Source organism: Perca fluviatilis, chromosome 16 (genome assembly GCF_010015445.1).
Source record: "Perca fluviatilis chromosome 16, GENO_Pfluv_1.0, whole genome shotgun sequence".
NCBI classification, from domain to species: Eukaryota; Metazoa; Chordata; class Actinopteri; order Perciformes; family Percidae; genus Perca; species Perca fluviatilis.
In genome coordinates this window covers 35,408,967-35,433,283 of record NC_053127.1, presented here as the reverse complement: position 1 = coordinate 35,433,283, position 24,317 = coordinate 35,408,967, and the positions used below count along the sequence as shown (strand labels likewise).

The 24,317-nt window shown below is 41.3% G+C and overlaps 1 protein-coding gene and 1 long non-coding RNA gene across 9 annotated transcripts in view; one reads left to right on the top strand and one right to left on the bottom strand.

Moving 5' to 3' along the window:
* amot (angiomotin) overlaps window positions 1-24,317 on the bottom strand; it is a 139,973-nt gene that overhangs the window by 60,978 nt on the left and 54,678 nt on the right. For all 8 annotated transcript variants that reach the window (XM_039826463.1, XM_039826462.1, XM_039826469.1 and 5 more), the window contains 2 exons: window positions 11,444-12,005; window positions 7,910-8,054 (listed from right to left, as the gene is read on the bottom strand). In XM_039826463.1, the coding sequence (XP_039682397.1) occupies window positions 7,910-8,054; window positions 11,444-12,005 (707 nt within the window). The remainder of the gene's footprint in view (window positions 1-7,909; window positions 8,055-11,443; window positions 12,006-24,317) is intronic.
* The window catches only part of LOC120575666, an 84,307-nt gene that overhangs the window by 23,302 nt on the left and 36,688 nt on the right, over window positions 1-24,317 (top strand). The gene's annotated exons all lie outside the window — the stretch shown is intronic.

Sequence of the window (24,317 nt, the reverse complement as noted above, 5' to 3'; positions counted from 1 at the left end):
GCAATTAGCCTGTTAGCCTGGTCTTTAGCTCCCCACTATAATCACGGACCACGAGTTTACTGTTTGCTTCATCAAGCATAGTTTAAAAAAACTCTTGATATTTCAGGTCATTAAAAAGTTTGCGCAGTCAGGCTTTTTAGTTAGAGGGGCGCACATCTTACAAGTGGATCAGCTGCTTGATCTTAGTACCATTACAGACAGAGTTGTAAAATAAATAAAATAATGCTTAATGTCAGCAGATCATTTAGTAGTGATTTGGTAGTGTGATCCTTGGTCGTGGTTAAAGGGATAACATGAGGTGTTGGAGCTAACATGGTTTTTTTTTTCTCTGACTGATAGGTAGATAACATTAAAGCTTTAATTTTGTTGCTGCTGACGCAGGCCAGTGGTAATTTGCAGATATTTGTGACGCTGATTGCCATAAAAATAGCAGTGATGTAAGCAGGTTTTCTGTTTGTTGGTCAGTAATATAGCATTAGGAGCGATGGCCAATAAGGAAAGTGATGTTTCAATGTCAGTCAGTGAGTTGACTAGAGAACGCTTAGCTCATTGCTCTGGCCGAGGAAGAGGAAATTCCGCTGAAAAATGACATGATTGAGGCTCTACTCTGGACTTGATTATCTCCAAGGGTCTGAACATTTCCAAGGTTGTGGTGACTGATGTTGCTCTCTCTGATCATTCCTGTGTTTTCTTTAACGGCACTATCTCTGTGCCAAAAAGTGTTCAAACAAAGTTAATCAGAAAACGGTATATCACTGAAAACACCAGTGAAAAATTCATTCAGCTTTTCTCCTCTACACCCGCCCTTACTGGGGCCTCAGTCACTGAGCTTGTAGATAATTTCAACTGTAAAATTACGATTATTATTATTGATGCCATTGCTCCCACTAAGATCAAAGCTGTCTCTGGTAAGAAAAGATCTCCATGGAGAAATTTTATAGTTGTGAGAACAGAAAAAAGACAGTGTCGAAAAGCTGAACGCAGTTGGCGAAAATCTAATCTCCAGGTCCATTATAACACTTATAAAGAGAGACTTCGCATTTATAATCTGGAACTAAGAAATGCAAGGTGGTCCTTCTTCTCTGACATTATTGCCAGAAACAATAATAATTCACGTGCTTTGTTTGCTACTGTTGATAGATTAACAAACCCTCCAGTACCAGTAGCATCTGAACTGTTGTCTACCAAGGCTTGCAATGACTTTGCCTCCTTCTTCACAGACAAAATTCAGAAAATTAGACAAACAGTCAGTGCTTCCATATCAAGTACAGGATATGTGTTGTCACAGTGTGCACGCAAAACAAATTCCAACATGACACAATTTCATACGATCAACCTTAAAAACCTGGAGGACATTATACAACATCTGAAAACCTCCTCCTGTTGCCTTGATATTCTACCACCCGGGGGTTTTTTTCAAAATGTTTTGAAATTGTTTTGGCTTCTGATCTTCTACAGATTGTAAACACATCTCTGCTCTCAGGTATCTTCCCACAGGCCCTGAAAACTGCAGTCATCAAGCCACTCCTAAAAAGAACAATCTAGACACGACACTAATGAGCAACTATAGGCCAATATCAAACCTTCCATTTTTAAGTAAAATCATAGAAAAAGTGTTTTTTCAACAACTCAACCTTTTCTTATCGCTAAACAACAGTTTTGATGCCTTCCAGTCAGGTTTTCGACCACACCACGGCACTGAGACGGCTCTTGTTAAAGTCTTTAATGACATCCACTTAAACACAGATAGTGGCAAAATTTCAGTCTTAGTATTACTTGATCTCAGTGCTGCATTTGATACGGTAGACCATGACATATTGCTTGACCGATTGGAAAACTGGGTTGGTCTTTCTGGCTCAGTACTAAAGTGGTTTGAATCCTATTTAAAGAATAGGGACTACTTTGTGTCTATAGGTAATTATACATCTGAGCATACAAATATGACGTGCGGAGTTCCCCAAGGCTCAGTTCTGGGACCTCTTCCGTTCAACATCTACATGCTTCCACTGGCTCAGATTATGGAAAACAACAAAATAAGTTACCATAGTTATGCGGATGACACCCAAATTTACATAACCTTATCACCAGGGAACTATAGCCCAATACAACAATTAAATATGTGCATTGAACAGATTAATGATTGGATGTGCCAGAACTTTCTTAAATTAAATGAAGAAAAAACGGAGGTGGTTGTTTTGGAGCAAAAGAGGAACGATTGAAAGTCAGCTCAGCTTCAAACGACAATGTTAAAAACAACAGACAAAGCCAGAAATCTTGGTGTAGTCATGGACTCAGACCTGAATTTTAAAAGCCACATTAACATAATTAAAAAATCAGCCTATTATCACCTTAAAAATATATCAAGGGTTAAAGGACTTATGTCTCAGCAGGATCTGGAAAAACTTGTCCATGCTTTTATCTTCAGTAGACTTGACTACTGTAACGGTGTCTTTACAGGTCTCCCCAAAAAATCAATCAGACAGCTGCAGCTGATTCAGAACGCTGCTGCTCGAGTCCTCACAAAAACCAAGAAAGTGGATCACATCACTCCAGTACTGAAGTCTCTACACTGGCTTCCAGTGCCTCAAAGAATTGATTTCAAAATACTTTTACTGGTTTATAAATCACTAAACGGTTAAGGGCCAAAATACATTTCTGATCTGCTACTACATTATGAACCACCCAGACCTCTCAGGTCGTCTGGGACAGGTCTACTTGTTGTCCCCAGAGTCAGAACTAAACAGTGGGAAGCAGCGTTCAGTTTTTATGCTCCACATATTTGGAACAAACTCCCAGAAAACTGTAGGTCCGCTGCAACTCTCAGTTCTTTTAAATCTAAGCTAAAGACCTATCTTTTTGATGTTGCTTTTCTTTAAATAATCTATTAACTTTAATTTCTTATACTGCACTGTAACTTTTATTCTTATACTGCACTATCAATTTTATTCTTGTCTTTTAATGTTTTTAATTTGTTTATTAATGTTTTTAAATTGTTTTAAATAGTTTTTAACTGCTCTTTAATGTTTTATGTAAAGCACTTTGAATTGCCCTGTTGCTGAAATGTGCTATAAAAATAAAGCTGCCTTGCCTTGCCTTGCCTCTACAGTTTGAGGAAATATGGGCAGAACAGGTTAGCCAAAAGCAGACTGAGTTACAACGACAAGAGAGAGCATAAGAGATTCAACGACTACAGAATGATAAAGATAGAGCCAGGAGAAGTTGGCCAGGTTAGAAGTTGAGAAAGCTGCAGCGGGATGCTGGGTTGAGCAGAAGTTTGATATTAACCATGCAGGCGGTTTCATGACATCTTGTGGATGTGTTTTTTAAAATGTTTGAGAAGGTGGCTATGGAAAGTGATTAGCCTTAGGATAAGTGGGCTTACTACTCAGAGAGCAGTGGCAGCTTTGGACACTCTTGTGGGCTACTTTGAGGTAAGCTGTGCTGGAAGCTTACAGGAGCATCCCCAAAGCCTATTGGCAACAGTTCCGTGATTTGAGACAGCAGCAAAGTGAATTGTATTTGGATCTGTGGCGAAAACAAGAAGGGGAGCTTGATCTTTGGATTAGTTCTTGTAGCGCTTTTGACAATCAGGGACTGAAAAACCTACGTTACTTGAACAGTTTAAAGTCAATTTCCCCAAGGTGATTGAGATCTATCTCAACGAATGTGAGGTGGACAGCCTGCGGTGTACAGCAGAGTTAGCTGACGGCTAAGAAATGGTGAAAAATGTGGATCAGTGTTTCCCAAAAGCCCAAGATGACGATGTCAAATGTCTTGTTTTTTTCCACAACTCAAAGATATTCAGTTTACTGTCACAGAGAGAGAACAAACTAGAAAATATTTGCATTCAAGAAGTTGGAATCAAAGACTTTTTACTTATGTCTTAAAAAATGAATCAAACCGACTAATTGATTATTAAAATAGTTGGCAATTCATTTAAGAGTTGAAAACTAATCAATTAATCTTTGCAGCTCTACAGTGATCGCTAAGGCGGAGGATATTCCGGAGAGAGGTGCAGAGTGGCAGGAGAGGCCGACTGCTGATTGTATCAACGAGGGAGGGGAAACCCACAGAGAAAATTGGGATTGTGATTAGCCCAACTAAGGTTAACCCAGAAAAACAGATCCTTCCCTGGGCTATGCTTTAAAAATAGCAACGTTTTGATCAGGATATATCTAACGGCCACATAAAAAAAATCTTAAGAACCGCCATTTTCCATCTGCATAATATTAGGCCCATCTTGTCTCAAAACAATGTAGAAAACCTAGTCCATGCATTCGTTACTTTGAGGCTGGACTATTGTAATTCCTTACTATTAGGATGTTCAAACAAGTCCATTAAGACTCTCCAGTTGTGTGGTACTGCCCAGGAGTTATAGTCAGGAGGTGAAGCAACTGGCTCATGAGTCATCTCTTGGTGGTCATTTGGGCACGAAAAAGACCTTGAGACTTCCTTTTCCACCCCCTACCTGATGGCTCCTCATTAACAGAGCTCTCAACCTCGTGGATGACAAACCCACATTCAACGAGTAATATACAGTAGTTTAGGAACAGATTACAAGCAGACTTTATCCGTCTAACTCGAGGCGCAGAGTAAGTTCATTGTAGGCATTAAAGTTGGGCCACATAACCATTATAAAGACACAGCCTTACGGATCTACTTTTTTAATTTTTTTATTAAACTGTATACGGACAATGCTGCTGGAACATAAGCATAATATGGACAAGCAGTATACTACACTGTTATGGAGCAGCTGGGAGCCACTTAAGGCATAAACAGTATTGTTACTACTACTCCTTGTTTATACAGTTGGAGATCTGATTCTGTTGTATTAACCCCTTAGTTTGTCTCTTGCAGGCCGGTGGAAATTTGTTGGACTACAGTTTCTGAAATTAAGGTATATTATGCTGGCACACATTATTTGTAGGCTAATGTAAATCAGTCAGATTAAAAATTTTAGGTTAAAAGGTGATATTTCACTTAAAATATCACCTTGATGGGTGGAAAAGAAAAACAATTTTTTTTTTATTATTTTGTTGTATTTTTTCTTCTAATGTACCTGTATTTAAGGCTGAGCAGATGGTTTAAGACCTTCTATTACATAAGTTTCAGTGAAACCACTGACACTTATGGTAGATATGCCTAAAGATCCTACAAGATGAGACTCACCCTGCAAACTCCCTTTTCAACATCCTCCCATCAGGGAGAAGGTTGAGAGATATTAAGACAAGAACCTCCCGCTTTCTCAACAGCACATACTGCAGAGCCATTAAATCTCTAAACAGCTCTCCATCTCTGTACCAGCACCTCATGAAGGTGCCTGTATAAATTGCCACCCATACTAGAGGTATTTTAGCTATTTATATCAAAGTTGTGGATTTGCGCTAGGGCTGAACGATTAATTGCATTTGCGATAATATCGCGATATGTTAAAACGCGATTTCCTAATCGCAAAGGCTGCGATTTGGTCACGTGACTCACGAGAGCAAATCAGTCCGCACTCCGTAGTCCGCAGAGAAAGCATCAACTTAGCACGCTAACGGTACGCCGTACCTTGAGCAGATTTCTGTCATTCAAACAACTCTGAGTTGTAGTTTAAAACTTGTAAGGGTTTTATTCGGGCTCCAGTCCATACATGCAGTTAATGAATACAGGCACGCAGAACTGAAGGCTCGGTTAGCAACGATTAGCTCTGATTAGCGGTTAGCTCCGGTTAGCTCCATTATAAAGATATGGAGCGGGAGGACTGCCGGAGAGGGGTAACAACCAGACTCTGATAAATGACGTTCGGGAGCTGTCACAGCAGCGTAGCCGCGGTGTTTCAACGGTTTTATTAGTCCAGTTAGCTAATCCCACGGCAACACCTGCATGCTACTACTAACGTAACGATAGCCTCTCTGAGCTAGTGCAGCGTCGTTGACGCTGTCGTCACCGCGCACGCCAACTTCATGAGGGAGGGAGGGGCTGGAGGCAGCTCCTCTCTGTGCGGCTGTTAAAGAAAATACACCGATGTATATATTTTACTTATTTAACTGTCTAGTAAAGTTCAAAGACAGTGTTTAAAAAATGCAATCCACATGTTTACATATGTCTATGTAAATAATAATTAAATAATCTAAATACTACTAAGTGTTGTAAAGCCACATTTGTTTTTATATTTCTGCAATCTGCACTTTAGTGTGATTTATTTCTGACTTTCATATGAATGTTTCCACCAGGCTTGGTCAGTGCTCAATATACTACTGGGATTGAAGTAGTTAAATAAAAGAGGTCATTCATATAAATTCACGCATCACCTAATTTCACCATCACATACAGGCCTGGCCTCCAGGAAAGAACAGCTTGTTTAATCTATCTAATCTTGTGAAGTTCATACTATACAATGATTTATTGCTAGTTTTTGTTGACTAATACAGAAGACAAAGAGCTTAAAAAATAATCGCATATCGAATCGCAATCGCAATATTTTTGAAATAAATCGCAATTAGATTATTTTCAAAAATCGTTCAGCCCTAATTTGCGCAATGCATCTCTATGCAATGTGTCACTTTAAACAGTCCTTCCAGAAAAATGAGTTTTTTTGTGACTGTTGCGGGCAAAAATCTTTGATTATGCTGCATGTTTTCTTAAAAAATGTGATGGAATATGCGGGATATTTATGCAATTTTATGTGATGAAATTGCAGGAACTTTTCAAAAATTACGGGACCTTGCAAAAATTGCGGGAACTTGCAAAACCTATGGTTTGATGAAAAAGAGAAAAAAACACCCTGCTTTTCCATGATGTTCACGTCGCATAATTACGTCACTTCGTAACGTTCCCATGGCAACAGGGGAAAATGGCTGCTGTTGTGTATAATAAACGCAACATTTTTCAAATTTCTGCTAAGATATATTGTGTGACTTTTTTGCAACAAAAATGCGGGGATTATGAAATCATGCAAGCCCCACATATTTTGCGCGGAAATCGACAAATTATGCGGCGAAAGTGCGGCGTATTTGAAAAAATGCGGCCCCCGCATAAATATGCGGACTTTGGCTGATTATGCATTGAATTATGCGATCGCATAATCGCGTTTTTCTGGAGGGACTGTTTAAACTTGACATCTGTTATTTTAGCCTCCTGGACTGTCATCCAGGTATGTAGTGATTGGTGTCCCCTCTTTTATCTGCCTTTTTTTTTATCTGCCTGTGTTAAGTGTGATCCCATGTGGGATACCACATGTGTATATATTAGCTCTATGTTTTTTGTTGTATTGTGTTGATGTCCTGTCATGAGCACACTGAAGCAATTTCCTAGCAACTTGCACTGAGTTGGATGGCAAAGTATTGAATCTTGAATCTCTTGAATCTTAATGAGTGGGTAGTCAAAGAGAGACACTTGGTAGGGAATTAACGCAAGGAATTCTTTTTAACAACCTAGGAAACTTGCGCTACTGTCTTAACATCAGAAAGTTTTGGGCCGAGATATTTAGATGATCTGGATACTCCTTTTCTGTCACATCACCACAATAACTATTAGTGTTATGACTGTCATCTGCACATGGAAATCTTGGGTGGCTAGCAGAGGTGGACCTTCTGTACATGGGTCACTAAGTCGGAAGTAACTGTACTTTCTTACATAGTTGTGCTTTTCTTTCTTTCGTTATAGTTGTTCGTTCTATACACAGCAAGTAACATGTTAAGGATCTGCGGCAGCCACGGTTATCTTAGCAGCCATGTTCAGCCCATAGTGTGCCCAAAAAGACATGGCAACATCTGGCCAATAGATGGCAGCAAAGCCCTGGAAAGGGGCATGGACCCAACCAGTTCACTGTGGTAGTTCAGAAATCTGATATGTTGAATTTGCAATCGGTTGCAGAAGAATTGCATTATTATTGCATGGTTATTGCACCTCCCTGCTTTCTCACCTCGGAGATCCCTGTTGAAGTCGTGCAGCCGGCGCACCTCCAGCTCCAGCTTGTTCCTCATGGTTTTCTCCAGGGCCTCCCTCTTAGAGGAGGACTTGGCAAGGTTTTCATATGCCTCTGACACCAGCTGGATCTCTGTTTCCAACTGCCCACAGAAACAGAAGGAATGAAGACAGAATGAGTAAAGGAGATGCATCAAACTGTTATGCAAATGTATTTATTTCTCAGCTGAATATTTCACATCCAACTACTGTAATGGGTCAAACCTGGCCTCACCCATACACTGTTTTTACAGCCTGAGTTTCACCTTTAACTTATCTTTAACATATCTAAACCGTGGACAAACAGGAGCAGCAATTAAGAAAATATCATTGAACACCTACTTAAAACAAACTTCAAGAACTGCCTTTTTTCACTTGCATAACATTGCAAAAATTAGGCACATCCTATCGTCCATGCATTTGTAACTTCGAGGCTGGACTATTATAATTCCTTATCATCAGAATTCTCAAATAGGTCCCTAAAGACTCTACAGTGGATCCAGAATGCTGCAGCTTCAGTTCAGGAGGCAGACACCGTGTTCACATTTAATAATAAGCTTAAAACTCTCCTCTTTGATAAAGCTTATAGTTTGGGCACCATGCACTGCTACTGCTATTATAACTAGTCATAATTAATTATAATCTTTACGGTTAATATAATTTCCACTGTTCATCATACCATTCCATTATACCCACTGCTATAATTATGAGTCATATTTCTCTCTCTCTCTCTCTCTCTCTCTCTCTCTCTCTCTCTCTCTCCCTTTCCCCAGGTCGTGGCAGATGGCTGCCCACCAAGAATCAGGTTCTGTTCGAGGTTTCTGCCTGTTTAAAGGTCCCATGACATGGTGCTCTTTGGATGCTTTATATAGACCTTAGTGGTCCCCTAATACTGTATCTGAAGTCTCTTTTATATAGACCTTAGTGGTCCCCTAATACTGTATCTGAAGTCTCTTTTATATAGACCTTAGTGGTCCCCTAATACTGTATCTGAAGTCTCTTTTATATAGACCTTAGTGGTCCCCTAATACTGTATCTGAAGTCTCTTTTATATAGACCTTAGTGGTCCCCTAATACTGTATCTGAAGTCTCTTTTATATAGACCTTAGTGGTCCCCTAATAATGTATCTGAAGTCTCTTTCCCAAAATTCAGCCTTGGTGCAGAATTACAGCCACTAGAGCCAGTCCCACAATGAGCTTTCCTTAGTATGTGCCATTTCTGTGTCTGTAGCTATTGAGGAGGAGAGAGGGGGGGGCAAGGTGGAGTAGTGCCCTATATTTAGAGAGTGTGGCCAACTCAAATCATGGGCGCCATATTGAATACCAACGTCACATGACTCTACATTGTAACCCTATGGGGCGAATATGCTATCTTGAAATAAATCGCTTATTTTCACCTTAAACAGGCATATTATTATCAACGTTTGTCAATATGTAAAAGGCCCTTACGGAAATTTTCCAGTGTATATTTACCTTCAATATCGTAAATGGGCCTCTAAAAAATGCCCACGTAGTGAGAGACCACGTCGCCTAATAAGTCTCTGAGCAGTGTTTACCTTTCTAATGTCCGCTAGCATACAGGCTAACTATAGCTAGCTTTGTGTGTAACGTAACAAAAACCCACCCATCTCAGAGGAGCGAAGCTTAATATTTCATTCAATAAAATGATGGTACAAAAAGAGCACTAACGTCACAGGTCTTATGTTGACAACGTGGACGCAGATATAGGAAACTCTGAAGGGAGTTGTAATATTTAGCTACCTAGCAGTCTAGGCTAACGCTGTTGTGCTAACGTTAGCAAACAGCGGCGTAGCTGTCTAAACTTGTGAAAAGCCGAACAAGCTGTGTTTCACTTTCCTTCCAATATTATTATGAAGATAATAAAGACACCTGGACTCGGTCGAGACCAAAAGCCATATGACTATGGCAAGATCACAAGCATTTAGGTACATGGAGTGGGGTCATCCCTATGTTCCCTTTAGTTCTTTAGAAAAAAGGTCCTATATTCCCAGTTTTTTCCCAAAAAGGGTCCCATGTTCCCCTGTAGCAATACATACCGGGGAGCATAGGACCCTTTTTCTGAAAAAGGGTCCTATGTTCCCCAATCTATCAATCTGGGTCCTAGGGTTAGGGTTACATAGGCCTACATAGGCCTATTTGCCATGGAATGGTTAGGGTTAAGGGGTTAGGGTTACATAGGCCTACATAGGCCTATTTGCCATGGAATTTGGCAGTAATGGTGGAAAAAGTAACAGACCGGGGAACATGTTATATGTTCCACAGTCGCATACAAAGAGGGGAACATAGGACCTGGGGAACATAGACATGCTCCCCATGGAGTGCTAGCGAAAAAGCTAACACTAGCATAAGGCTAACTTCAAACTTCATTCATTTCTACAGCAGTGTTATAACTTTTTTCAGCAACGTACACATTAAAGATGCAGTAGGTAAGTCTTATAAAACTAACTTTCTGTCATGTTTGCTGAAACTGACCCTATGTTCCAGTAGAACTACATGAATTATGTAAAATAAAAAAAACCCAGCTCCTCTGGCACCTCCCACAGCCTGTAGTGCCATTGGCAAAATTCCTACGCTCCCAGTTGATTTTCTCCAGTCAGGGCCACAGGGGGTGTCTATCTGCCTGTCAATCACTGCTCAGGCACGTACACGCATAAGAGCGTTCTCCCCTCCCTGCGCACGAGCTGCAGAAAGGTTTCCCAAAACTCTGGTGAATATTATATTATATAATATATTTTTTTATTCATTAATTCCAAAAGTCACTTTTTAAATAATTTATAAAATTTTTCCACTATTCCCTGCACTATGTCAATGGGAATCAAATGAATGTTGGTATCCAACATGGAGTGAACACATGACTACCTCGGAACCAATCGCAGAACGGTATGCTCAGAACAATCAATTCGCTAGTTGGCCACACTCTCTAAATATATGGCACTAAGGTGGAGAGTGGGGGTGTGGCCTTGACCAACTTCCACTTTGCTCAAATGAGCAAAGTAGCAGTTGGTCAAGGCCACATTTGAAACGAGGCCAAATTCTCTGGGCAGGCAAAGCAGAGAAAGGGGAGGTAAGATTACAGATCGGCCCATCTGAGCTTTCATTTTCACAATACCCAGGGTACCCAGGGCTCGGTTTACACCTATCGCCATTTCTAGCCACTGGGGGACCATAGGCAGGCTGGGGGAACGCATATGTTAAATGTTAAAAAACCTCATAAAGTGAAATTGTCATGCCATGGGACTTTTAAAGGTTTTTCCTCACCACTCTGCTCTTGGGGGGGGAACTGCTGTGTCTCTGTAAATTTTAGCGTGGTCTAGACCTCCAAAGTGTCCTGAGATGACTTCTGTTATCATTTGACACTATAAATAACATTTTATTTTATTAAATACAGTGTACATATGTGTACGTCAGTATTGTTTTAAGATAGACAAACACATTTTACCTATCCTTATAGCTTTTCACCAGTACATGTTACCTTGTGCAACTTGGTGACTTTCTCACGGCAAGCCTCCATCTCCTGCCTTAGCATCCTGTTCTCCTCCGTTAGCACATCCACCATCTGGTTCGCGCGCACCATCATAGCAAAAGGCTCCCCCTGCAGTTGGGAGTAGGAGTGCGGATGGGGAAAATGTCCAGCCTGTACTGGCGGTTGGGGCTGGGGAGGTTCTTGGAACTGCTGCTGCTGCTGCTGCTGCTGTTGTTGTTGATACTGATGGTGCTGCTGATGGTGCATCCTTGAAGTGGAGCCATAGGGGTCATGAGGGAAAATGTGACCTCTTGGTGGTGGGTGAATAGGCCCCAGGGTGAAGGGCGCCCCTGGCTGGTAGGGACCCTGCGTACTGCGGGGACCCATGCTAGGAAAGGGCTCACCCTGACTCTGTGGGTGCTGGTGAGGGAAGGACGGATGGGAGACGCTGAGCATGCTGCTTAGGGTTGAGGACTGGGTGCGGGACAAGGATCCCATAGATGTGACAGAGGAGGTGGGACTGTGCTGATGAAGGGGCCTCTGGAAGTGGACCGAACCCTCCTTACTGGACCTGAGGAGAGATCAGCTGACTGATTACACGGTTGTTGTACATGATATGTAGTGTTAATGTACATAATCATAAGACATAACACTATTTTTTTAGGTGTTATAGGCTGACTGGTTGTTTTTTTCATTTATTAGGGGCTGGGCAGCTCTCCTCTTGTATTTGCGGATATTATTATTCTTTTTTTTACCATGAAATCTGCTATTTCATGCATGAAAAATGTCCATGTTCATATGCTTCAAGCTTGCAGGAATTACAAAGTCTAAACTAATTAAAGCTGCGAGCAGCGATGGACGGGCCCTCGCGCCTCTGCGCGCGTCGGGGATACCAGCGGACGCCACTCCTTGCGACCGTGCATTTGCGCGCCACTCAGACACCACAAATCGTCAACAATCAAAAGGGAACTCCCTGCTGAATTCAACGATACCTCACACAAGACTCTACGTCATACAGTTCATTAGCTGTGAAAGGGGGCGTGGCAAAAGTATAGGGGTCGGGTCAAACCTTTACCAATAAAAAAGGAAGTCTCTGCTGAGTTCATTGATACCTCACATAAGACTCTACCATAAATGGGTCACCATTTATAAAAGGGGGCGTGGCTAAGCACAGAGGGGCGGGTCAAACCATCACCAATTAAAAAGGAACTCTGTGCTGAGTTCAATGACACCTCACACAAGACTCTACCTTAAACGGTTCAAATGTTATGAAAGGGGGCGTGGCCTGAGTAAGTGGGCGTGGTTATATTATTGGGGCCAGGCTCAGTATCACATGTAGACCACACATTATAAGTTTCATGTAAATCGGATGATGTTTGACATATAAGGCGCATTTCCTGTTGCCCGCTATGACCAAAAGTCAATTTTGGCCTGTAGATGTTCCTCAATCATCAATTAATTCAGTCAATCGTGAGAAATTTCAGGCACATACGACAACGTACACTCAAGTTACAACAACTTCTTTGTTCATCGCTAAACACTCAAAATGGCCGCCACGCCCACACCGTCTGACGAAAACTTTTTCTTTTAATACATTTTTATCTTTAAGGTGTTGAGATGATACAGAACTAATTTGAAGTCCATTGGACGAAATCTCTAGGAGGAGTTCGTTAAAGTATAGCACCTTGACTTTTAGGCCTACTTCCTGTTGCCACTAGGGGGCGCTATGACTTTAAGTAAATATCGGCCTTTATTTGTCCTCAGGGTTGGAGTCTTATGAATCCTGAAAAGTTTCGAGCCAGATGGACAATGTACACTCGAGTTACACCCACTTCCTGTTTCGGCGGTGAAACTCACAAAATGGCCGCCCCGAAAAGTTTTTCTTTTAACAACTTTTCATCTTTAACGTCTTGAGATGGCACAGACCGAATTTGAAGTTGATTGGATGAAATCTCTAGGAGGACTTCGTTAAAGTACGACATGTGGAAATGGCCAAAATCACACTAATTTCGAACTTTGAAATCAAAATGGCGGACTTCCTGTTGGGTTTAGGGTATGGCTCCAATGACGTTTTTTGTACATCTTGAGATGTGACATGTGTATACCAAGTTTCATGAGTCTACGTTAAACGCACTGCAGGGGCTCAATTTTCTTAACATTGTAGGGGGCGCTAGCGAGCCATTTTTGTGCGCCTATTCCCGAAACCATTAAAATGCGTACATTTTCACCAGACTTGATGCGACCGCCAATTTTGGTGAGTTTTTGAATATGTTCAAAAAGGCGATTCATTTGCAGAAAATAATAATTCCTTCAGTTTCATAGGGCTTTCGCCGCTGTCGGCGCTCGGGCCCTAATTAAACACTAGTCCTCCCAGTTTTTCCTGAACTGACACAAAAATAACATAACACTATTTTTTTAGGTGTTATAGGCTGACTGGTTGTTTTTGTCATTTATTAGGGGCTGGGCAGCTCTCCTCTTGTATTTGCAGATATTATTATTCTTTTTTTACCATGAAATCTGCTATTTCATGCATGAAAAATGTCCATGTTCATATGCTTCAAGCTTGCAGGAATTACAAAGTCTAAACTAATTAAAGCTGCGAGCAGCGATGGACGGGCCGTCGGGGATACCAGCGGACGCCACTCCTTGCGACCGTGCATTTGCGCGCCACTCAGACACCACAAATCGTCAACAATGAAAAGGGAACTCCCTGCTGAATTCAACGATACCTCACACAAGACTCTACGTCATACAGTTCATTAGCTGTGAAAGGGGGCGTGGCAAAAGTATAGGGGTCGGGTCAAACCTTTACCAATAAAAAAGGAAGTCTCTGCTGAGTTCATTGATACCTCACATAAGACTCTACCATAAATGGGTCACCATTTATAAAAGGGGGCGCCACATAATTTTACTCATGGGACATATTTCAAGGTTTTTACTTTTTGAATCCTATGTTCTTGACTATAAAGATGTCACATACATATCTATTTTGTGTTTTGAGTCTTTTTGTGGTATTTATAGTAAATAATGTGAAAAAACATGCATGAAACATGACATCATTCCAAGAAATTATTATGAAGTATGCCCAAGTAACAGGAGGTTTTAAGTTATTTCCTTTTTTCAGAGATGGCAAAAGTACTCACTTCCCGTACTTAAGTAGAAGTACAGATACTTGTGTTAAAAAATACTCTGGTAAAAGTAGAAGTACTGATTTAATTTCTTTACTTAAGTAAAAGTAACAAAGTACAGGCTTTGAAATGTACTTAAAGTATAAAAGTAAAAGTAGCCTTGCGAATGACAACCACTTTTTATGCAAAGCTACCTGGACCACACACGTTACTAGAGTGCAAGATGAGAAACTTCAGTGGACATAAAAACCAGGCTCTTTATATGCCATTGTCTACATTTTAAATGGATGTCTGCCAAACATCACATATATGATTATTGTGACAGAGACTGGGACTCCAGCTTAATAAGATTCTGACTGAGTAGCAAGATATGAATTCAATTGTGATTCTGTGAGAATTCACAGATCAAGTTTCTCTTTTTTTATTCGTCCCCTTAACATGTAAAGGAATCTACATGTGTGTGTGTGTGCTCAAATATAAAAAGAAAATAAAGGATACAATATGAATTACTAAACATAGATTAATTAAGAAGTTCCCCATACTTTTAGAGTTACGCAGCACATTGGTCAGGAGTCATACTTGACGCCTCCTAGCCTATCTCAAACATCTCTCTCAGATAAGGCCAGGGATGATTGGGAATGTCTTGCTGCTTGTCTGCCTAATCTCTGGGATCTCTGTTTTCTTCATTTTCAATCATGTCGCCGTCCATACTACTAGTGCTAACGTTACCGCCATCAAGCTGCAATTATTTGCGAGTAAATGCAGAATGCGGCCCGAATCTGTCGAGTCGTCTTGTAGTGGTGCGTTACATGCATACAACGTAGTATCAATAATTAGTTAGATTCGGTAGCCTATTGATGACACGAAAAATAATACGGTAACTCCAGTGAAATTATTTGAAACGTGTTAGTGAGGACTAGATTAGGACCGTATTTAAAGCTGATGCTGGTTTCCAACTACATATATTGTTGACATATAACAGAAAAAGACTTAATATTAAGGTCTGAATGGAACCCATTTAGGCTACCTATGCGCATTAATACATAGAGGCAGGAAGAAGTGCTTTAAACCAGCATTTATTAATTAGCCTATTATTGCTGAGATGGGGTTTGGGGCTGGGTCCGTGGGACTGTTTCTGGGGGTTACATTTTTTATTCGACCTACCTTTTGTCTTCTGCATTCTCCTTACCTTGTTCTTCCCTCAGACTCATCCCCAGAAACAGTCCCACTGACTCAGCCCCAAACCCATTCTGTAATAATAATAATACTGGTTTAATACACTCAATAATCAATACTGGTTTAAAGCACTTCTTCCTGCCTCTATGTATTAATTCTCATGGGTAGCCTAAATGGGTTCCATTCAGACCTTTACATTAAGTCTTTTTACTTTTACATTTTCACCTGGCTATACCCAATGTTTAGATCTGTTGTGCTATTTATGCAAATTACCACATACGTAATTATATTATGATCCGTTTATCCGTTTATTATGAATGCTATAACGCAGCTAATATTACGGAACGTTATACCTCTTACATGGGAAACTACTCGTACATATTAGCTTTCATTTAACGTTGCTAGTAAACCTAAAAAGGTGCAGTTACCATCCATACTAAATACAGGCTCAGTGACCACCAACCGGGTCAGACAGACAGGTCAGAGAGAGACAGGCTCAGTGACCACCAACTGGGTCAGACAGAGATACTCTTCCTCCTCCACTGGGAAAAAGTATCTTCACTAAGAGATATTACACCTTGGAAAAATAGCCCAAAACATAAAACTTCCCAAAGTTAACACCAGAAAAGAAGCTGGTAGTTCTCCTAGGAGAGGGAACAGCAGCTCTACTGACAGCTAAATATGGATCTGCCTGCCACAGCCTGAGGGACTCACAACCACTTAGGATCCCAAAATTACAGATTGGTTTAGTATTTTATAGTAGTTATAATAGAATAGTATATATGTGACACCCACATATTTAATATATGACATGTAGCTAGGCTATGGATTTCTGTAAACTGCTGAGAGAGAGAAGAGAGAGAGAGAAAAAAAAAAAAGAGAGATTGATTGATTACCTCCGCTGTCTGAAAACTCCTGTTTTCTAACGATAGTTGACACATCAACGTACTATGTGAAGACATTTCATCATCTGCTGTCTTAGTGTGTAATCCCCTGTGTCTTCTTGCTGATAACAACTGTTTTCGTCTTCTTTGAGGTGATTTTCGACCGTTTTCGACGCACTTCCTTGACATTCTGAACTACCGGCGAAATGTCAGAGCGTCACGTGACCATTCTAAGCGAATCACGTTGTCAGAAATTGGCATCAGCCAATGAGATTGCGCTTTTAGAATCAAATAATCCCCTTTTGACTTTCAAGATTGGTTGCTGATGAAAAGGAAATGACCATATTTGGTATATGAGATGACAGGGGGCAGACAGCGATCACCCGGGAAAAGTGTGGGTGTTAAAACCACATCCCCACGGGTGCGGGCCCTGGTCAGCGTATTCTCCGACATTACGACCTGTTGTACAAAACTAAAGTACGAGCCAATTTTTAAAATGTAAGGAGTAGAAAGTACCGATATTTGTGTTAAAATGTAAGGAGTAAAAGTAAAAAGTCGCCACAAAAAAAAGTAGTAAAGTAAAGTAGAAATATCCGAAAAATCTACTTAAGTACAGTAACGAAGTATTTGTACTTCGTTACTTCCCATCTCTGCCTTTTTTATGTTCATTGTATTTATGTGGGTGATTATATTCATGTTCATTAAAGCCAACATTGCTAGTCCTGGCACTTACAGCTGCACAGTGCTGTACAGGTAAAGCTGCTTACACATATAGCAGACGGCCGACCGTTGACAGTGTTGGTCCAAAAAGTGCCACAGAACAGACCAAAAAGACGAGATGAGACGTAATACATCTCTATAACAGCAGGCGGAGCTAATCTGTATTGCTGCCCAAGTAATGAAAACCGGCAGCTGATTGGACGAACGCGTCACATGGGTTTGTTTTCTCTGGAAATTCAAAGCCAGACTGTCATGGCGGCCATTCAGAATCTGATCTCATATAGTACTAAAATAGTTCACGAAAAACATTTGAAGAGAGAAATAGGCCGTGTGTGTGTGTGTGTCTCTGTGTCTCTGTGTGTGTGTGTGTGTGTGTGTACAGTTGCTGAATCTGTCTTCATTTCAGATCAACAAAGGTCAGTTTAAAAGATCTTCATCAGATTTTGAGAGACTCTAGTCACGCTCATCCTGCTCCCCATTTCCGGGTGAGTCCCGACTGCCCTGCCACAGACTGAACGTCAGGTCGGCCAAAATGAACGCCGACAGCCCCCTAGACTGACACGGCACACACCGAACAGACTCGAGTCACTGACCTCGCCAGACTGTCCCACGGCCGATAATCGGCCGTATGTGTCAGCACCTTAAGACCAGAGTGATAGCATTTACATCTTCCACGGCATTCTGCTTTGCATCCGCATTTGGTCAGTTGCTGACAGCTCTCTACAATTGGTGATAGCTCTGTCCAGAAGATCTGCCATAGATCACCTTTCTTGGTCCATCCCCACTCAGAAGGACTCAGTATTTCTGGCTGGCATACAGTTGCTTGACTCCAGATGCAGCCTGCCTGGTAGGCTGAATACTTTACATGCTGCAGCAATGCTGCTTGAGTAGGAGGAATGGCTTCATATGGCCTTTGCTTTCTGGCAAACAAGTCCAACCTGGCTTCATCTACTCCTCCTGCTTCGCTGGATCTGTCATACATCATGATCACAAATTTTTCTAAAATCTTCAGGTCGCTGTCATTAGTGTTGGGCGGTATACCAATTTGTACCGTATACCGGTATTAATTTCCCATATGATATGAATTTTTCATATACCGTAATACCGATGCATTGCCGCAGAGAGCGCTACAGTCAAACTAATCTGCGAGTGAATTGAGAACGGGACCCCTGTTAACTCACTCATGGTAGTAACTTTATAACACAACAATTAATAACCCACAACTAACTTTCTTTAACAGGATAAAACACCATAACACACAACTATTTGTGACTACTTACTATTTCTAACACTAATCATTTTACATCATTTTACATTTACAAATTTACACCGCCAAACAGCATGCTGGGTAACATTATAGCTGCTAGCTAGCTAGGTAGTATAATAGTCCATTAAGCTGGGAGAGGCTCCGGTTGCTACTACACATTCAAGAACCGAGAAGAAAGTTAGAGGATGAAGAAAAACCGGAGATACGCCAGAAGAACGTGTGCTCAAGAGAGGAGCCGTCTGTTTTTTGTTTCTGAAAAATCTGACATAATTTAGCCACTGTTGTTATCCGTTGCTCTAACATTACTTGGTTACTCGGCTGTGCTAATGTTAAAGACATGTCTCTTCAAGCATGCAGCGGAGCAACATTATGAACGCAATCCCCGCTTGACCGTTGAGAAAGACGTCCTCCTTCAGCACCTTTTTCTTCAAAAAACTGACAGACTCATTCCTGATGGAAGAAGTTCATGCAGTTCTTCTTGATTGGCTCATAAAGTTTGGGTTCTTCTTATTCAAGTCCTTTTATGAACTGTTGGAACCGGGTTTTGCATCTCTCATAGTGCGTATGAATCAGTGCAACTGCACTTGGGTTTGCAATATCCTTTGTCTAGTGAAAACTGATCCTGGCTCTCTTCCTTGAAAGGATTGCCCATATCTTTCATGACACTGTTCCTTGTTGATTTTATCAAGAAACAACACTTGAGGTCATTTGGTCTGCTCATGGTGGCTGGTTTGTTCTGTGCCTTCTTTGGCTCCAGATGCTGCATCATACTGCAAAACCAAACAGCTGACTTCAGGACCAGCTACCATCCACCTTCTTAGGGCTGATGGATCTTCAGTCAGACCTATTGCACCCCCACTTCCCTTTATTACAGCATTGGCCGTGTTTACATTGGCGTCGGGTAGAATATACACAGCCGTGACGATCACTATTGTTAGCTCTCTCGGTAGAAAACAAAGGCAGACATCTACTTGAGGTCAGGGGAACAGTGTTTATCTATAATTGTCCCATTATTACACAAGTTCTCATGCACGTACATACATAGCCCCCCTCCTCTGCTCTTACCGAAGTCCTCAGTCCTGTCCCAGCGAAGCAGAGTGCGACCTGCTAGCTGCATGCTAGCATTGGGTATCCCCAGGTGAAGCCAGGTTTCAGTGATAATCAAAACATAACAGTCACGAATAGCAATTTCCAGCGAGTTGTAATTGCAAGTCGTCCATTTTATGTACCAGGGATCTGGCATTGGAGAGATACAGGCTCTAGAGGTAGAGGTGGCTTGTGTGGTTGTTTTCTTAGCCTTAGCATAACCAGCGGTCTCGCTATGTCGTCTGGGATGTTGTGCACATAATGAAAGACACTCGAAATAGATATCTGGTGCTGGTCACCGATGTCCAAAAGGTTCTGGCGGGTGTAGCGGATGTTCGCAGAAAACAAGCAAAAAAGAAGTACAAAACCGTAATACTTATTGTGGGAATGCTGTTCTAAAGCCCCCTTCTTTTCAGGCAATATATTTCACATCTCATCTCAGCTAGATTGATGCTTTTTCGTTCTATGCAGTGTATATGTCTGATAAAGTATTTCTTCTTTCAGCCTTTTCTAGTCAATTTATTTGAACTTCCACTTTTGACATTACAGTTTAGCTTCCAGCTTTTCTAGAAATGTATTTCAGCTCTTACCTTTTTAAGGTAATGCAGTTTAGCTTCCTTCTCTGACAATTTTCCAGATTATTCAGCAGTGCGGTGCAATGCATTTGGGCTTTAATATTTTTCATACAATTTGTTTCATATTTCTGCATATGTGAGTCATTATCAGTTAGAAAATATACTCAGACCTCACAATGTTCTATATATTTTGTAATTTTTCAACTTTTAAAGCCAACAGTTCAGTTTAGCGTCAACTTTTAAATTTGTTATGAAATTCATACTTATTAAAACGATTTCCACTTTTTCTACTACTCTCACTACTTCAACTTCTTCTTACGGATTTAAGCTATTTATCCAGTTAGCTTTAGCAATTCAGCTATTCAGCATTCCCACGCATTTTCTGCAGGAAATACATTTTCTAGTTAGTGGGAATGCTGTTCTACAGCATTCCAACTATTGTTATTCGGTTCTTTTTATTCCCTCTTCCGTACGTTTTTTGGCTCTGCGTAACTTCTGCATACTTTGAGCTATTAAAACCATTCAACTTTTCAAATGTTCAGCTCTTTCAGCTAATGATGGGACTTCAACTTTTTTTCTACTATTTATACTTTTTAACACTTTTTTTAACATTGAAGTGAATGAGAGCATGCTTCAACTTCTTAAAATCTTCTTCCGCTCCCAAAAGTTTCAGCTCCTTCATACTTTCACCTACAGACGCCAAACAAACTTTAAAATGTTCACAACATATTCAGCTATCCGGCTTTATCTTTTCAGTTTGATATCTTTTCCAGTTTTTGTGAAAAAGCTGTTTAAGTTTAGTGATCTTTTCAGGATTTTTTATCGATTAAACAGTGTGTATTGCGTGAGCTATAGTGGATGATGTCATAGCTACAGCACAGAGCCTTAAAAAAATTATCTTTGTCCCTTCTCTATAAATTGTTCTCACGCCCACAATATCTATTTGTCATACACAATTTATACATCAAAATGTAGGTATTTTTGTCTAGTTTCAGACAATGTGCTCAGTTTTGTGATACGCCTTTTACTTTTGGCTGGTTGAGCTTCCAAATGACAACAGTTCAGCACTTTTGTCCATCCACCCTCCTGTAAACATTCTTCACATTCCCAAGCAAAATGCAGAACGAACCACTTTTTTAAATCGCTGATATGCCCACATTTTTAAGTTTATCCATATACATTTTATACCGATACGTTCACAAAGGCCTTGTGGTGCTCAGGATGACGTAATTTGACTGATAGCAGTTATCGTTTTGCCAGTCTCAGCCTTTATTTGAGAGCTCGCTCTCAGTGTCTCTCAATAGCTGCAGCACAGCACAGCTAACAGTTTAAGCAGGTGACACGCTCGTTAATTAACTGATTACACTTCAAAGCATGTTTACAAACATATTCACTGGCCATTGTTTACCATGACAGCACTTTCACAGACACATCCAGATACTACAGGCAGTAATATGAACAGTAGTCTATACAGATACTACAGGCAGTAATATGAACAGTAGTCTATACAGATACTACAGGCAGTAATATGAACAGTAGTCTATACAGATACTACAGGCAGTAATATGAACAGTAGTCTATAGCTTTTGTGTTCCACTTCTGTCTGTCTGCCGTCTCTGTTCTATTCTCTTGTTCTGGTCTGTCTGTCTATCTGTCTGTCTGTCTTCTCTGTTATGTCCTCTTTCTCTGTTCTCTGTCCTCTGTTCTGTCCTCTCTCTTTCCCTCTGTCTCTCTCCCTCTCTCTCATTCTCTCTCCATCCCTCCTTCTCCCTCCCTGTCTCTCCCTCCCCCCCTCTCTCTCTATCTTTCTCTTTTTCATTCCCCTCTCTCTCTATCCTTCTCTCTTTCCCTCTCTCTCTCACTCTCCCTCTCTCTCTCTGTGTCTCGTCCCCCTCTCTCTCCCCCTCTCTCTCCCTGTCCCTCTCTTTCTCTCTCTCCTTCTCTCTCCATCCCTCCTTCTTTCCCTCTCTTTCTTTCCCTCTGCCTCTCTCTCTTTCTCTCTCTATCCCTCTCTCTCTTTCTCTCTCTCTCTCTATCCCACTCTCTCTCTCTTTCCTTCTCTTTCTCTCTATTTGTCTCTCCCTCTCTCTCTTGTCCCCCCTCTCTCTCTTTCCCTCTCTCTCTCCCTGTGCCTCTCTTTCTCTCTCTCTCTCTCCTTCTCTCTCCATCCCTCCTCCCTCCCTGTCTCTCCCTCCCCCTATCTCTCCATCTCTCTTTCTTTCCCCCCTCTCTCTTTCCCTCTCTTTCTCTCTCTCTCTCTATCCCTCTCTTTCTCTCTGTCTCTCTGTTTGTTCTATGCAATGGATATAGCTGATAATAAGTCTTTTTAGTCAATGTATTGAAACTTCCACTTTTGACAGTATTACAGTTTAACTTACAGCTTTTCTACGAATGTATTTCAGCTCTTAACTTACGTGCAGTTCAGCTTCAAACTTCCAAGTTTTTCAGCAGTGTAGTGCAATGCATTTGAGATTTTTCAAACTATTTGTTCCATATTTCTGCATTTTCATCAATGTTTCTCACAGCATTTCTAAGTCTTCCGTACTTATTCATAATTCCAGTTAGAAAATGAATTAGTTTTCAATGAAATTCATACTTATTAAACAAATTTTCACTTTTTCAACTATTCTCACTACTTCAACTTCTTCTTACGGATTTAAGCTATTCACCCAGTTTAGCTTTAACAATTCAGCTATTCAGCATTCCCACGCATTTTCTAGTTATTCTTCATCTTCCACCACATATCTGTCCCGCTACTGGTCACGGACCATTACCAACACATGCACACAAAATACCTCAAAACGTGTAATGATCAGGAATGGTGTGCTATAACTTTTCTAAGAGATTTACCACGCGGTTTTCACGAAATCGGCAAAAAAACCTGGAAACAAAATTGTAGATCTGCACCAGGCTGGGAAGACTGAATCTGCAATAGGTAAGCAGCTTGGTGTGAAGAAATCAACTGTGGGAGCAATTATTTGATCTGGGGCTCCACGCAAGCTCTCACCCCGTGGGGTCAAAATGATCACAAGAACGGTGAGCAAAAATCCCAGAACCACACGGGGGGACCTAGTGAATGACCTGCAGAGAGCTGGGACCAAAGTAACAAAGGCTACCATCAGTAACACACTACGCCGCCAGGGACTCAAATCCTGCAGTGCCAGACGTGTCTCCCTGCTTAAGCGAGTACATGTCCAGGCCCGTCTGAAGTTTGCTAGAGAGCATTTGGATGATCCAGAAGAGGATTGGGAGAATGTCATATCGTCAGATGAAACCAAAATAGAACTTTTTGGTAAAAACTCAACTCGTCGTGTTTGGAGGAGAAAGAATGCTGAGTTGCATCCAAAGAACACCATACCTACTGTGAAGCATGGGGGTGGAAACATCTTGCTTTGGGGCTGTTTTTCTGCAAAGGGACCAGGACGACTGATCCATGTAAAGGAAAGAATGAATGGGGCCATGTATCGTGAGATTTTGAGTGAAAACCTCCTTCCATCAGCAAGGGCATTGAAGATGAAACGTGGCTGGGTCTTTCAGCATGACAATGATCCCAAACACATCGCCCGGGCAAAGAAGGAGTGGCTTCGTAAGAAGCATTTCAAGGTCCTGGAGTGGCCTAGCCAGTATCCAGATCTCAACCCCATAGAAAATCTTTGGAGAGAGTTGAAAGTCTGTGTTGCCCAGCGACAGCCCCAAAACATCACTGCTCTAGAGGAGATCTGCATGGAGGAATGGGCCAAAATACCAGCAACAGTGTGTGAAAACCTTGTGAAGACTTACCAGGGATTTCCACTGGATGCGTAACAGCTGCGGATCGGCTCCGCTGCGTGTCTTCTGCGTGCTCCGCCGTCCGTCAATACCCACCGGGTCCGGATTTGTTGCGGAACGGCTGCGGCCGTAACTGACAGCTGTACTCACGAGGACCCACAAGTTCTCGCAAATTCAGGTAGAATAGAACCACAAAACCAACAACAGTTTGTTTCCATCCAGAGGAGTAGAGGGGAAACGACTCTGTGCTGTGTTTTCAAGGTGTAGTTCAGGGAAATA